At 37.9% G+C, this 16,749-nt stretch overlaps 1 protein-coding gene across 1 annotated transcript in view; it reads left to right on the plus strand.

The window, feature by feature from the left end:
• The window catches only part of csmd2 (CUB and Sushi multiple domains 2), a 363,835-nt gene that overhangs the window by 203,759 nt on the left and 143,327 nt on the right, over nt 1-16,749 (plus strand). Inside the window, exons 8-12 of the mRNA XM_017453975.3 lie at nt 362-449; nt 3,469-3,593; nt 8,961-9,082; nt 12,849-12,952; nt 13,587-13,699. Coding sequence (XP_017309464.2) covers nt 362-449; nt 3,469-3,593; nt 8,961-9,082; nt 12,849-12,952; nt 13,587-13,699 — 552 coding nt within the window. The remainder of the gene's footprint in view (nt 1-361; nt 450-3,468; nt 3,594-8,960; nt 9,083-12,848; nt 12,953-13,586; nt 13,700-16,749) is intronic.

Consider the following 16,749-nt stretch of genomic DNA (forward strand, 5'->3'; position numbering starts at 1 on the left):
TTATCATACTGTGGAAATTCTAACCTGTAACATCCGTTTTTATATTATATTAGTCTTAATTGCAAGTGCTTTCATTGACCAACTCATGCTCTAAAAGTACTACATAAGACATAATGTAGTACACTAATACTTAGTTGGACCTTGAACTTGATCATGAACTGCGCTCAGGTAATTTCAGTCATTTGAATAGGTCTTCCAGAAAATCAAGTTAAGCACTCTCTTAAACAAGAACAATATATTCAATATATATCAATTGGTGTACATTTTAAACAGGTGTGGCCAATATACAGTACGTTTGCAAGTCAGCCCTTCATAAAGCCCTATATATTTTTAAAATAGCCCATCTCCATTTTGTTTGCAGTGTCCCAGATGGGTGTGGCGCAAGGACACAACATGTGCCTGGACCCTGGGATCCCAGACAGGGGGAAAAGAAAAGGCTCAGACTTCAGGTAAGAAATTATTTTATGGATTGTTAATTAACAGACTCATTTCAGAGGAAAAGGATAAGAGACAAAATAGGAATGCATTTAATTCAGTTTTTTTCTGTCTGTATGATGAATGGCATTAAATGCTGGGAGGTTGGCACCTGCTTAATTTCTCATTGGCCTTTTAATTCTCAAGGCTCATTGCAAATATTTGATCAGAATAAACATGGACTTTGAAATCTCAAAGGTCAGACTTGGGGAAAAGAGAGTGAAGGGAAGACAGTAGGAGATGACAAAGTCAGAGAGACAGACTTTGAGAATTGTAACACAGACAAATAGGGATGGTAAATTTCACACATACTACCTCCATTTTGACCAGAACCTTCTCTGCTACCTGAATGCTCCTCTGTCAAGTGATTAGTAATGGATATCGCACACTGCTGCCTCTGCACTAACACAAACTCTGACCACTTGTCAGAAAAGAGTGAGTCACCGGTTAGGTCAAACAAGGCCAACACCATGCTGGAGGTAGCAGGTTTTTTTTCCTCCCTGGAGGCGTCCTGGCTATCACGCACACACACGTGTGTGAAGGATTTTAGACAGCGGGTGCTGAAGAGTTCAGTGTGTAAGTGAGGAGAATGATTGAAGCAGAGACACTCTGGAGAACTCATAGTGACTGATAGTAGCTGGATTGTTCAGCGGCTCTGTGTTACAGCTTTCTGTATAAGATTAAACCTTTTGAATGATCATCTGCCATTAAAAAAATTGTGTCAGTCATATTGGAAAAGATAGTAGTAATATTGTATATGGATCCTGTAATGTTATATAGTTATAAAGCTTCCATGCACTCTCAGAATAAAGGATACTAAACTGTATCTTTCTTGTTTTTGGGATAGTACCTTTTATTATGGTGCATTTATATGTATGTTAAATTTAAATGCATGCTATATCCACATTTCTAGGTAAAGGACATGGCACATATTAAAGGTTTTGGATGGTTGCAACACGTCTCAAACAGAGCAACAAAAGGCTAGAGTAAGTGTTACTAAAAAGAAACAGCTGGAGGTTAATTGGCAACAGGTCAGTAACATGATTGGGTATAAAAAGAGTATCTTAGAGAAGCAAAGTCTTTCAGAAGTAAATATGGGCAGAGGTTCACCAATCTGCAAAAAATGTGTCTACAAGTTGTGGAACAATTTCAGAATAATGTTCCTCAGTGTAAAACTGCGAAGACTATGAATATCTCATCATCTACAGTACATAATATCATCAGAAGTTTCAGAGAATCTAGATAAATTTCTGTGCGCAACGGACAAGGGTGAAAATCAATATCGCATGCCCGTGATCTTCGGGCCCCCAGGCGGCACTGCATTAAAAACAGGAATGATTCTGTAATGGAAATCATTGCATGGACTCAGAAACACCTCCAGAACTCATTGTTTGTGAACACAGTTCACTGTGCCATGCACAAATGCTGGTTAAAGCTCTATCATGCAAAGAAGAAGCCATATGTGAACATGATCCAGAAACACTGCCGTCTTCTCTGGGTCAAAGCTAATTTAAAATGGAATGACACAAAGTGGAAAACTGACGAATCAAAATTTGAAATTCTTTTTGGAAACCATGGACGCCGCGTCCTCTAAACTAACGATGACTAAAGAGGAGAGGGACCATCCGGCTTTTTATCAGCGCTCAGTTCAAAATCCTACATCTCTGATGGTATGGGGGTGCATTATTGCCTATGGAATGGGCAGCTTGCACATCTGGAAAGGCATCATCAATGCTGATAGGTATATACAGGTTTTAGAGCAACATAAGCTTCCACCCAGTTTCCTTCCCATCCTTACTTCTGAGAGACTCTGCCTCTCTAAGGTACTCTTTTTATACCCAATCACGTTACTGACCTGTTGCTAGTTAACCTAATTAGTTCCAAATGTTCCTACAGCTGTTTATTTTTAGTAACACTTACTGTTCCAGCCATTTGTTGCCCCGTCCAAACTTTTTTGAGCCGTGTTGTTACCATCAAATTCAAAATTACCTTCTTTTTTTTTCTTAAAATGGTACATTTCCTGTTTAAACATTTGATATGTTTTCTATGTTCTATTGTGAATAATATGGGTTTATGCGATTTGCAAATCATTGCATTCTGTTTTTATTTACATTTATTTACATTTTACAGTGTCCTGACTGTTTTGTAATTGGGGTTGTATCTTAAAGTTATATGAATTTTAAAGTTAATATTACCCAATATTATGAATTTATATACTAATGCTTTTTAAAGAGTAATGTATGTAACTTTAATACTTGAGAGAATTGTTTACAGGCTTACTGGCTTAAAGGATTTCTTTTTTCAGTGGTGGACAAATCAGCAGTCTGGGCATCCAGGACAAAGAGATTTTCTGTCTGGAATATTAGTATTTTATTAAGTGGATTGATTGGCAAGCACAAATGACGGGTGATCTTTTTTTAGAATCAGAAACACTCGGGTATGTTGAAACACTGAAAAAAAAATTCAGAGCAAAGCCGTCATATGACTCTCCTATGAACACAATAACACAATGTCACCTCACAGTGAAGCATATAAAGATAAAATAAAGATGCAAGCCAGCCTTGAAAAATTAACTTGATGATAGGAAATGAGCACCATAGCTCATAGCAGAAAAGAGCATCATAACTCATAGCAGAAATGTTCACCAATGACCAGCCACTTTTTGTTGAGGTCTCAAACACAATATTTCTACAGGAAAAGGACTATGCCTACACAGTCATCCCCTCTCTGGGAAATAATATGCTGGTTTATTTCCCTTAATCGGTATTAATAGGCCTAACTAGCTATTACATTTCCATACTATAGTAAATTACATTAGCTACCATTTTTTATGTAAGCAAGATATATACATGTATAGTACTGTATGTGCTATATAAAAGTATTTATAGTGCATTTTGAATTTAGTATTCATAGAAAGTGTTATCAGTTTTCATTATTGGAACATAATGAAAGAGATGCTAATCATCTATGCTTTTATGCCTTTCTGATTTGCAGACGTGGGGCCACAGTGCACTTCTCCTGTGATGAAGGTTATGAGCTGCAGGGCTCCAAGAGCATCACCTGCATGCGTGTGACTGACAACTACGTAGGCTGGAGTGACGACCGACCCATCTGTAGAGGTACCACTCATGCTCAAGTGCTCAACGTTGAATATCTGTCATGTAGAAAGCATCCTATGTGCTTTACATGTGCTTTATATGGTGTATATAACAGAGAAAGGACACAATGTGGATGAGAGACTAACAGTAGACAATCTGTGGAGCAGATTTATTGGGAGGGATAAGATGCCTATCTCTTTACTAATCAGCTTATTTAATCACACTCAGCACTGATTAATTACTTTATTAAGCTTTACTAATTTTCTGATTGTGATTGTCCTTGAGAGTTCTCACGACATTTCTGCTGCAATTGTCCCCTCTTCACAGCTGTGGTTTCAGTGTTAGGCCAGCAACAGGTCTTTTTGGGATTATTAAAAAAAAAATTAAACAGCACGAATGCAACTAAAAAAATAAACTAAACATATTTTAATCTTAAACAGATCATATGTTATTTCATGTTACCAAGCTTTATACTGTCACACCATCACTCCCAGATCTTGTAGTGATGGAACACAGTCTCAGGTTTGAACCAATCACCTCCAGAAAATGTTAGCCACAGAACCTGTATATTAAGCTAGCTAACTTAGCTAATGCTAAATAATAACAACAACTGTTTTGACAATTTTAGTTTATTTTGACAGGTTTGGCTACTGAAATGTAAATTGCTGTGAAAACAACAATGTAAATTGAAATTCAATACAGACTATTTTACTAGCTGCTAGGTAGCATGTTACATAGGTGTTAGATATAAATAAAATCTTGCAATTTTGTTATAGTTTACGAGATTTGGCTACTGAAAAGTAAATTGCTTAGAATGTGACGATGAAAATTGAGATTCAAATGCTGAAAACCCTCTGACGTCTACCTGTCACAAATGTGAGCTAGTTTTACTAGCCAAGTAGCCAGCTAGATGTTAAGAATAGGAAGAAGAGATTGGGCATTTTCAAGAGGCTAGTGTTAATTAGAGTGTAGATAAGTATAGAGAGGCCATTGCCTGTACAATACGTTACATTAGAAATGTTACATTACATTACAAAGAAATGCTGTAGAGCAAAGATGTCTTAAAAATACTAAAATTAAATGTTTCTCCATTAAAAAAAAAAAAAATACTATAAAGAGCAGTAAATAGTAATAAATAAAACAAAAGTAATATTTGGTGTGACGGTCCTTTGCTTTAAAAAAAAAAAATATATATATATAATCTCAGGTTGAATTAGTGCAGTTTCATAAGGAAATGTGCTGTAAGTTTTACTGGGCATCTTGCAGAACCAGCCACAGTTCTTCTGGAGACTTTGACTGTCATACTCACTTCTTATTTTTGCAGCAAAATCCAGCAGCCATCATTGTGTTTTTTGTCTGAAAAGTGTCTCTTACCACTTAATAAGCTGGTTTCTTTACTGACCTACAAACATTTTTCTGTAACATTTAATTTAGTGCTGGAAAACTAATGTTTGGAAGTTGAAAATATTTTTGTACTGACTTGATACAGTAGAAGTCATAAAATTAAAAACCTATAACAGTTTGTACTAAAAAATAGGGTGCCTAAGACTTTTGCACAGACTTTTGTGTGTTTTCGGCTCCTTACATTAGACAGTAGGCCGGTAGGGATTATCCTGAAACAGATGTGAGTATGGTAAAAGATGTCATACAGGTTAATACACTTTATCTTTGGGTAACCCATTGTGCGTTGCTGTCTGCCCTGCAGCCTACAGATTCCGCTCATTCCAATTTCCTTGTCTAGGTTACACCGTGTCCTCTACTCCTCTCTGAGACATACACACAAATACACACACACAGTATATACTAATACACACACATACATACACAATAGTTAATATGTGCTCCTTGGACTTGTGATATTGATTTATTTCTGCGATATCATTCATCACACTGTGGACTATTAGTCCTTCATTAGTCTTTCATTTCACATCCCCTCTGTTACTCTACTGTGCCTCGGCACAGCGGATTCCACGGCACAACAGACTGCTAGAGAAACTTAGTTGGACAGTTCTGAGATGGAAGACTGCGAATGCAGTTTTGTTTTTGATTGTTTAATGATCAGTTTTTGGTTGGTTAACTCTTGCACAGTATTGGACTGTGCCCTTGTGCAGAAAAGGGGAATAGATCTCGGATGGAGAAGGTATTTACTAGCAGAGACACCCCACTGCTCTGCACAATAGTCCCATTAGTTATGTGAAGAGTATTGATATTTGGCTTAAGCATTTTGAAAACTTTTCCAATCAATTGTCTCTTTTCCAGGAATTATTCGTCATGTTTCATCGAACACTAATAAATACCAGGTTACTCAAAAACCACCTGTTAATTGCAAATAACTACAGAAAAGTCAGAAAAGAAGGAAACACTGATAGAAGAAAATGAATGTCAGACAAAACATCCAGTTTGTCCTCAAGAACACAAAGTAAAAAAGGTTATTTCAACGATTTAAAGATAATAAAATTCTGTTTTGCCACAAATAAACTATATGAAGGCCATACTTTGAGATTTATGTTTGTTAGTGGATTATGTGTAAAGTGATCAATTCTCCAGGGTATAGAGTAACTGTTAACATCAGCGCAAACTGTGCAAGCCATAAGAGATAAGCTACAGGAACGTGAGACAGAGTCACTTTTACAAAGCACAATACAATACAGTATATGAGCTATAATTTTTTTTCCCAGTTAATAAAACTTTCAATGGTCTAAAGTGGCTCTTTGGTAGTACGTCTCAGTAGGTTCAAGTCAATCTCATCTTCTTTATCCAAGGCTTCTCCAGACTATTTTATTTGCACACTTCTATGCCTTCTAGTGTTAAAACACCTAGCTCAAACACCTCATGACTCATGTACCCTGGTGCTCTGACTCATGTACCCTGGTGCTAAATTTCACACTGAGTCAATTCAACCAGTAAGGGCTGGAAACACCTGCATAGAGTAAAGGTGATTATCTAATTATATAATCTAATCTGCTCTACTTAGTGTACATATGAGAGATTTTTTTTTCCCTTTAAGTGATTCCTAGCTGCAAGTTACTGTATCATAGCTTATATGTGGAAAATATATAAGCTATGATACAGTAACCTAATTTAATTTATATAGCTTGTTTTGCTTAGTACATAGTAAAATGGTTTAGGTGTGGTGTGTGTGTTACGTGGCAATAAGCACAATGGCATTGATGGTGGTATTAGTATGAAAGTTGAAGCTTTGGAGCCTTACCCATTTGAGTAGACTATACAGATGAGGAGGTGGGAGTGCTAGACAGACTAAAGGAGTAAAGTTCTGCTACATCGCTCTCTTTGGGTTGAGATGAAGCAAAGACTAAATCCCAATAAGCAGGTAGTCGAACAGCATTATGGGTAATGTAGAAAACATTTATGTAGTGAAAAAAGTGAAAATAGACCAACATGCTAATAAAAACTGTTTAAACTACAAAAAGTCAACTCAGAATTTGATTATAAAATAAACCTTGAATGGCTCATGTTAATTATAAAGATCAATATTTTTTGTTTCATTTTCTCTAAAATTTGCATGTTACATACTCTTTAGATTGACATCACCAGTCACCATAGCAATATCTAACCTGGAAAAAAGAAAAGAAAAAGAAAACCTTGAGTAAATGACCTATAACAGAAATTAAGTAAAATACTAAAGACCAGAGATTATATGTATTATAATATGAAGGTGAAAACTGTGGTCAGTGGGCCATGGTGCTAATTAACTTTCTTAAAGATTTATTCTTTAATGTCAAGTTGTCAACTCACCTTTAAGTATGTGAGGATGTGTGTGTGCGTGTGTGTGTGTGTGTGTGTGTGTGTGTGTGTGTGTGTGTGTGTGTGTGTGTGTGTGTGTGTGTGTGTGGCCCCCTGAGGAGCTCACCTCAGACATAACTCATTAAAGAGCTGCAGCTAGCCCCAGACCTATAGACTTGTTCATTTACTGCAAACACTGACTATGCCCTCCTTCCTCATTAAGCAGCGAGCACTTTCATTTTGTGAGGGCTTTAAAGTCCTCCTGGAGGACACAGAATTGCATAAAAGACTCTATTCAAATGTAAAACTACAAAAATATGGAAAGTCACAGAAAAGTCATGCTGTCATCAAAAGTATATAAAACTCAAAAGGTCTCTCCAGAGCATGGCATGTGTTATTGTGGTCAAAAACAACATCCTGATATAAACCAGTTTTTGGCAACTTGGAAAGTTATATTTACTGTAATTTTCAAATGTTGGCTTTAATACAAGCCTGTACTACCATAATTGCCTTTTTAAATCACATGCTACCATGATGCATTAGTTCATAGTCTGTGCTGAGAAAACAGGTAATTGCACTTAAGTGAACTCTTTTAGAAGAGCACATTTTCAGAAACACTGGGAGCACATAAATCCCCGCAGATATGCCCACAGATTACATTAGGAAGTTCATGCTTGTTTCTGTTCCGAGCAGTTCCAGGAAGAAGAGCCGCACAATAAAATTGCTTCCATTACATGAATGACGGTTATGTAAATGCATACAAATCACTTATTTTTATGCACAACTTGTGGTAAAATAACATAATATTTTACCACAATACAAGTTGTACTAAATTATATAAGCACAAATCAACAATATGAAATTGTACACTTAGTTTACAAATACTATTATGTATTTTTCACTCGATTAATTGGTGCACATTTCGAATCCTGGAACTCTATAACTGTGTATGTCAGTTTAATAAATGCACCAGTAAATACAGTCAGTCTACATAAAGATCAGTTCAGTTTGGACTGTCAAAATGTCTGTGGTTCTTCTGCTCCATCACATCATCATCAAAATAGAGAACAGTGCATATAAACTCTGTACAAATGACAGCAGACAAAGTTTTAAAAAGGTTTAGATGGCTTACATTGCCATTAATAATAAGAGATTTAATCAACAGAACAGAACTGATTGAAGTTAGCAGTGATTAATCCCCCACTGATGTTAGTGTGAACTGAGATCAGTCAAGTGAAGAGAAAACAGTCTCCCTGGGCTCAGGGGGTTTATTCCAGGTACTCCAGCTTCTTTCCCCAGTCCAAAGACATATGTTGTAGGCCAAAATGTCCTTAGTATGTGAATGTGTATGATTGTGCCCTGCAATGGGTTGACATCCCCATCCACAGTATCTCCCACCTTATGCCCTAAAATCCCATGGATATTTTCAAGGCATCTCTATGATCCTATGTATAGTAAGCGGTATGGAAAATGGATGAATTGATGTTTTTTTTTTTTCCTCTTTGGACAACAACAGTTGGGTTTTAAATCTGCTCAACAATAAAATGAATATATATATATATATATATATATATATATATATATATATATATATATATATATATATATATATATATAATCTTATAATATCTTTCTCTCATTCAGCACCCATGTGTGGAGGCCAGCTCCGAGGCCCAAGTGGTGTCATCACATCTCCCAACTTCCCAGTCCAATATGATAACAATGCCAACTGCACCTGGATCATTACTGCTTCAGACCCCTCCAAGGTACGTCCTCTATGAAACAATATTTGTTTTCTCACATGATTGCTCTTGTGGACCCCTCTATTAGTTTTGATTTGTGGAAAATCTTTCCTTCATGGGCTATAGATATTGATGTTGATAGGATATTGAACACATGATTGACGCTGAGGAAAGAGAAAGGGTAAAGGAATAGAGAACTAAAGGAGGATACTGGTGTCACGCCGAGCGTGCTATTACAGGATTGACAAAGCCATAGTGTTGACTTTGGAGCCCAGTTCAAGGCCACGTTCCATCTCGCTTGCCAAATTTCTTTCCCTGGGCTCAAACAAATGGTTTTACAAATCTCTACTCTTATCACGCCAGCTCAGAGGAGAGAAACGGGGAGGAGACTTGACACTCCCTGGGCTCTGGGAGAGTGGTGCAGATGAAGATGGAGCATGGCTGTTCTTACTCTTTCCAGTCGTAATGACATTCTATTTTTGTGCCGCCCACAATGGTGCCTAGAGGAGACGTGAGGTCAGCCATGATATTAAGGCAAAACTGGGGCTATGTGAAATGTACCTGACAATGAGCATTGTATTTGCTACTGCTGAGCCAGTGCCAGAACCTCCACACTGTCTCTGCACTGAGACATCAGTCGGCTTGACATTGCTCACGGTCACTGCTAGCATTCGTTTTATTCATCATTTACGTTTTAAATAATTGAAATGTAAGCTATAGTGAGTCTGTCACAGTATGAGTAAACTCATAATAAATTTTACATTTGATCACTGGAAAAGTCGTTGAAGCTGAAAACGTGTGAAATTAATTTGTCAGTATCGCTGTGAAACATTATTACATAGACACTAAAGTGAACATGAACAGATAAAGTCATACCAAGGCTGTACTGAGCATCTGTTGAGCATATAGAGGAATGGTTGAATTCATATGCAGAAAATGAGAAAAAGTAGGCCGGATGGATGCTGGAGTGGCAGCACATACTTGGATATGATTCCCCTAACAGAGTCATTATGTGAGTCTAGACTTTCCGTTCTAGATGAACGGATCACGTAGAAGCAGTAAAATATGAAATGATCTGCTCACAGACAGCAGTGGCAGATTACTTCCTTTCAGCTTTAATTATCAGTGTTTGTTTTTGTTATCTTTACCCACCTGATTGGTATTAAATGCAGCTCTCTAGGGAATCTCATTTGTCTAAAATTCGATCCATGTTTAGTCCCAGTCTCAGTAATTTCAGTGAAAAGCATTTGTCCTTTCTACAACAGCAGTAAATAGTAAGAATAACTGCCTTGTAATGATTTTGACCATTTTGTGTAACACAGTGTTTGAAACATAGTATGAAACTATTCCCTGGTGAATATGGTCTCCTTAGAGCTAGCACTTTTGAAAAGTTAGATTGGTAACACAATACAATCTCCCAGAAGAAAACATTTACGTACAAATTATCTGCAGCAACCTAGTCAAGACGGTCACACTGTTAATGATGAAAATAAATAAATCAGTACAATTCATGTGCAAAATAATAAATCTGTGTAATATTTTACTCTGGGGGGGATTATGGCTTAGTGGTTAGCATGTTTGCCTCGCACCTCCAGGGCTGCAGGCTCGAATCCTGCCTCTTCCCTGATAGTTTGCATGTTCTCCCTGTGTTTTGGGGTTTTCTGTAGGTACTCCGGTTTCCTCCCCAGTCCGAAGACATGTGTTGTAGACTGATTGGCATTTCCACATTGTCCGTAGTGTGTGAATGTGTGCGAGTGGTACCCAGTCCATGGGGTACCCCGCCTTGTTCACTAGGATAGGCTCCAGGCTCCCTGCAATCCTGTGTAGGATAAGTGGTATGGTTAATGGATGGATGGATATTCATATGAAATCCCTGGAAATCATTGCCGCTTGTCAACTGACCTGCTATGAATTTTGAGTAAAATTGAATTGGGTGAATTCAGACCATTTACTACATAAATATAAATATCGCTCTAGACATTACTGTGTTGCTCCTCAGGTTCATTTACTCAACAGTATCTCCTGAGTTCCCAGGTAGCAGATCAGTGCCATCCTTCACAGCATACCATAAGTTCATATTTGCTCCCAGCATTTTGTACTCTATGAAAGAAGATTACAGCTCAGGAGATTACAAGCTCTCAGAAACCCACAGAGAGTCGACTGTCTTTACTGTCTGCCCATAAAACTGTCAATCAATACCACACCCACTGTTTCCCATGAGGCCACATGAAAGTGCAGGCCTTACCTACTGAGGATGACATAGCAGTTAAAAACAGAGCTGGAAAAACGGATGAGGAGAGGAGAAAAAGCAAGATGAAACTCCATTTATCTAAGATCTGACCCAGAATCCTGCCTCCTCACCCCTGGCAATTTTCATTACCCACTGTGTTTACCATAGGACAGAATGCAATTTGCATTTATATAAGCTTTTTCATTAGGAGTCGGCCTCCAAACATTAAGAATGTGGCAGAAATGTGGCAGACAATTTGAAACAGGGGAGTAGACAGCACATTTTTTCCCCTTACATTTTGTGGTGTTTGCACAGCCTATGCACAGCCATGTTCATAGACAATGGGCCATGTTCAGAGTTGAGTTCAAAGCATGTAGGGAGGAGATGATACTGAAATTGTACACATCAGTATTCAGAACTCAGAATTAAGCACTACGCGGATGGTTGTGAAGGATTTGTGCATGCATACCAAAGTTTGCATAAAACAGTTGCATTTGAGTGCTTGCCATCTTTTCATTTATGATTTCTACCCAATAAACATCTGGCAACCTGGGCTCCTGAGTGATGCAATAGAAGTGTTCACCTTATCATCTGGAGATTGAGAGTTCTGTGTGAATTCCTGATGATTCAGTCATCCATGGCTGAGAGTCCAGATGAACAGGATAGCACTTTCCTCCAAGTTATGGTACGCCACCCTGTGACACCTGATGAGCAGGACAGCTCATCTTGGAGGACGAACATGTTAGCTTTTTTCATCCTGTGTTGGTAGTGTATGATAGGGGAGAGCTTGGCTGGTGGGTGGGTATTGGCCAAGACAAAATCACACCCAGGTGATTTGCATAATCTGAAAGGAGATCCTAGAAAATAAACTTGCGCAGCTACATAACCCAAGAAAATATTGATGTAAATTTTTAACTTAAGTTGCCAACTCTCAGTATATCCTAAACTGCACAATCAAACAGAAAACAAAACATCTATGCTTAATTAATCATTTTCACCATTTTAATGTCAGTACCAGTTGGTTCTAAGAACATCCACTCATCATTTTTCAACAGATGGTTTGCTAAAACAAATTTTTTTTTCTGTAACACACATACAAAAAATGAAGTGATTTTTCATTTTGTGCCACTCAAATCATTATCTGTTGGGGGCTTGTGGGTGTTTTACTCAACTTTGCCACATTGTATCACTTTTCATTTGCATGACGTTGACCTCACTTTTTTTGCATCACTCACCTCATACACTTTGCTTCACAACTGGTATGGTACAATAAACTACAACTTGGGGCTGCTATGACATACCTGGTATGACATTTTTGGGAATGTCATCAACTTTATCTTCAATGATCCCAAATTATTTCATAGTTTTGTTCCGAGCACAAACTCAGCTACAGTAATATGGAAACAGTAAGTAGTTCAGGTCCAATTGAAATTTGCTAATGTGAAACTGGACTGCTGATGAACTTGGTAGGTGAAAGTGTAAATGAACAATTGGATAGTCTAGGTGTTATAGATCAGCTGCTGATATACACACTAATGAAGCTGATGGGCTTGTGTGCAGGTAATAAAGTTGACCTTTGAGGACTTTGACCTGGAGCGTGGGTATGACACTCTAACTGTGGGCGATGGAGCTGTAATTGGGGACCAAAGGACTGTCTTTCATGTGTGAGTACTTTTGTCTCTGGCACGTTTGTACTTGATACTCTCAATTGCTTTCTTTTCTCTTTCTCTCCTTGATGGTCTCCTCTTTTAACCCTCACATTCTCTATTCCTCCTCCTCCTCGCACTCTGTTTCTCCTTGTTTCATCAGCCCTCTGAGTAATAGCGGATGGGAGAAATACCCGCACTCAACTGCCAATCACTTTGGCTCTCAATGTTACAAGAAGATCACGCCTCCAGAAAAAAAGGCTTGCTGCATATTGATGCCTGTAATGCAGTTTGCCTTACCAGATGCTCTGGAATGTTTCTCAGAGTGTTGTTATTAATTGTGCTGGAATTTATGGTGTACATAAAGTTTTATTGATGCTGTTTTATGTGCACTATATGGCAGAGCCTTGAGAGTGCTCGTGCAGTAGCTGAGCATTATAGCATCCTTGGGTACTTTCTCGCTTTCTCTTGCTCTTTCTGGGTGCTCAAAACCTCAAATGGCCTAATGTGCTCAATTAGTGAGCCCCATAATCCCAGAGCCAGAGAGACTCCATAATCAGCCAGAGCTTTTGGTGTAGAGTACATTAGGATCAGAATGTGCATGAAACTTACCAAATGAGGCATGTTTTCTGAATCCTATTTCTATTTCAAGGCTGTCAGGAACCAACACTCCAGACCTGGTGGTGAGCACCAGTCATCAGATGTGGCTTAATTTCAAGACAGATGATACCAGTGGGTCCTTGGGATTCAAAGTGTCTTATGAGGGTAAGTCATATCAAAACACATAGACAAATAAAAACAACGTAATATTGTGGTCCAATTGTTTAATGGCATGGACTGCTGGACTTCTTATGGGAGAAATAAATGTAATGCATTGGTTCTGGTTTGGCTGTGAGAGAAAAGATTACAGCATTCTGCCATTATCTGTATCTGTAAAGTCCTCAAGCATCTAGTGAAGCGTTTCTACGAGTAAACAAAATGACAGTTCTCCAGCATTTCAATTAAAACTGGTAGTGATTCATTCCGTTACTTTATCTGCTCTGTTTCCATTTAGTGTTATGGCCATGTCAATGGACGCGATTTAGAAAATGGTACTTTTGTGTACAACAAGATTGTGTGTGATTACTTGTGTGAATGAGTGCATGTTACAAACTTATGTAAAATATGTGTGATCCATTCTCAAAACTACATTAAATGATGTAGTATATACAGCGCCTCACATAAGTATTTATTTCCGACCTGTCACCATCAAAAGGCACATAATTATTTAATGTGTGCAATTAAAGTGTCACATGAACTGAATATTAATAGACCTGGTCTGAAATTTGTTACACATATCTAAAAAAAAAAAAAAAAAAAAAAAATTCGCATCATGAAGCTAAGAAAGGAAAATCCAGGACAAAGTTAATGAAAATTATCCATCAGGAGTTCGTTGTAAAGAAATATCCCAAACATTGAACATGCTGTGCAGCATCTTTAAATCCATTATTTAAAAAATGGTGAGAATATGGCAGACTATGACTGCCTAGAGGAGCCCGTTGACCAACATTCAGTGACCGGGTAAAGACATTGACAAGCACCCAGGACAGTTGACCTAAAATATAATTTTTCAAATATATTTTCACTCCACCATTTCTGTTCATTTTCCCCTTCTACATTGTGATTTCCTTCAATTGTGGTGAAACTATAACCTTTCATCTTGCTTAAAAAGCCACCACAGTTGTCATCATAACTCCTACTAGTAATTATAAAGCTTTGTTCTTCTTCTTCCGCCTACCTGTTATTAAATATTTCTTCATCTCTATATGAGAGGAAAGAGAAACTCTTGTTTAATAATGCACACTATCTCTTTATGAGGGGCTTTCTCACCCCTCTGTAGCTGTAGAAGCCTCTCCCCTCAGTTCACTCTGCCTCTGTAATGATGCTGCTTGCCAAAATCTGTGTGCATTTGTCGAGCATGACAGCACAGCATGATCTTTTTTTATCTAACTCACTAAATTTTCCATATTTCCTCATAATGTTTCTCTCTTCAGACCTGAAGGGGTCATGTCTGGACAGGCTCTTTGGAAAGTTCCGCATGTTTTTAAAATGGGATAGCATGTTAATAATTTCTGATTTGTTCATTGGGAGTCTATGAACACACTAGTTTTTTGTTTGTTTGTTTGTTTGTTTTAACAGCTGTGTCTGCTGGGAATAGGCACTTTACTCTAGTCCTTACTTTGAGATCTGCACTGATCCTTGAGGCTCCAATTTTTTTTTTGTTTGTTTGGTTTTTTTTAAATCAGAATAACAGGAAAGTAGGGCAGAGTATACAACCCAGCATAATTAAAACAATTAGCAGTCTTTCTATCTCCTTCCTTTGGAAATGTTTCTCCCAAATTATTTTCATTCTTATTTCCATAGTTTTAACATAATGGTTGCATACATAGTGCTCAAATGCAGGTGCTCTCTCTAACATCCTCTCTGTCTCTAACTCACTCACTCTCTTGGAAATAAAAGTTCATGATGAGAGATGCCTGCATATATTCAAAATTATAAGAAATTATATTTGACATTAAGAACAAGTGATGTCTGAGAATCACTGCAGGGCATTAAAGAGACAGCAAATGTCTCATTACTGCCACTGGCGCATTTATGATGTGATCTTCTATTAAGGCAAGCACAAAGAGACATGTGCCACAGGCATTTCCTTTACCACCACTTCAGGCATTTGAGATGTTGAGCTTCTTATCCCTCCCTCTTCCATTATTTTTTATCCCATTTTCCCTAGATATTCTAACTGCAACACCCCAAAGGGTGCACAAGCACTAATTTGGCATGCATGACAGGGCTTCCGAATTTCAGTGTGCAACGCGAATTCAGTATGCTTAATGTTTATAGTTCAAGTTTGTGTATCAGTGTATTTGTCTTATTAATCTGTATCATAATCATTTTCTTGATGCTAACGCATTAGATCATACTGATTTTCAGATTGCCACAGTGTTTACATTAAAATATTCATCACATGACATGCATAATCCAAGCCAAAAACACCTACTGTACCAGCATATACGAAAAATATGAACTTGACTGAATGGTGACTGCAGTTGCATTTAGGAAAGTATTTCCACATTTTACAAGGCTTGGTGAATTTATTTGGACTCGTGCCTTCCTGCATTATTAGTAATCCTTCACTAGGAAGTGAGTGACTTCCATATGGATTTGCAAAAGAAAAAAAAGACGAACGTGACAGGAAAATACATCAGTGGAAAATTGAAATGGTTAAATAAGAAAGGCCTTATGAAAGTGCACATGTCAGCTCCTAGTGAGAGAGACAGCATTTTGCATCAGACAGAGGACATCTGCAGCAGCTCTGACATGCAGGATGTGTACACATGCCATGATGACCGAGAGAGAGTGAGAGAATGAAAGAGAGAGAGAGAGAAATTTTGTAGAACTGTCAGAGGTCGTCTGTCTTGCCTGCTTGATGTGGCCATGTATATGAGTCTCCATTACTGTAACCCATGTTATGAATGCAGAGATACAGAGATTCATGTCACCCACTCACACATTGCTGCAACTTGTTTAGATGCTGATACAATATGACATATACAGCATGTGAGATATAGTACTCACTACATTTACCAGTAGCACATTTTTAAATTTATTGTACTTTTATGTATGGTTGTGCTACACAGCTACTAGTCCAGGCTCTTGTTATCTCAAAACTGGACTACTGCAGTGCACTACTCCCTGACATGGGTACAATGATTGTACCCATGTCACACCCCTCTTCATCTCCCTCCACTGGTTTCCTGTAGCCGCCCGCATCAAAT

This window comes from Ictalurus punctatus, chromosome 24 (genome assembly GCF_001660625.3).
Source record: "Ictalurus punctatus breed USDA103 chromosome 24, Coco_2.0, whole genome shotgun sequence".
Taxonomy (NCBI): Eukaryota; Metazoa; Chordata; class Actinopteri; order Siluriformes; family Ictaluridae; genus Ictalurus; species Ictalurus punctatus.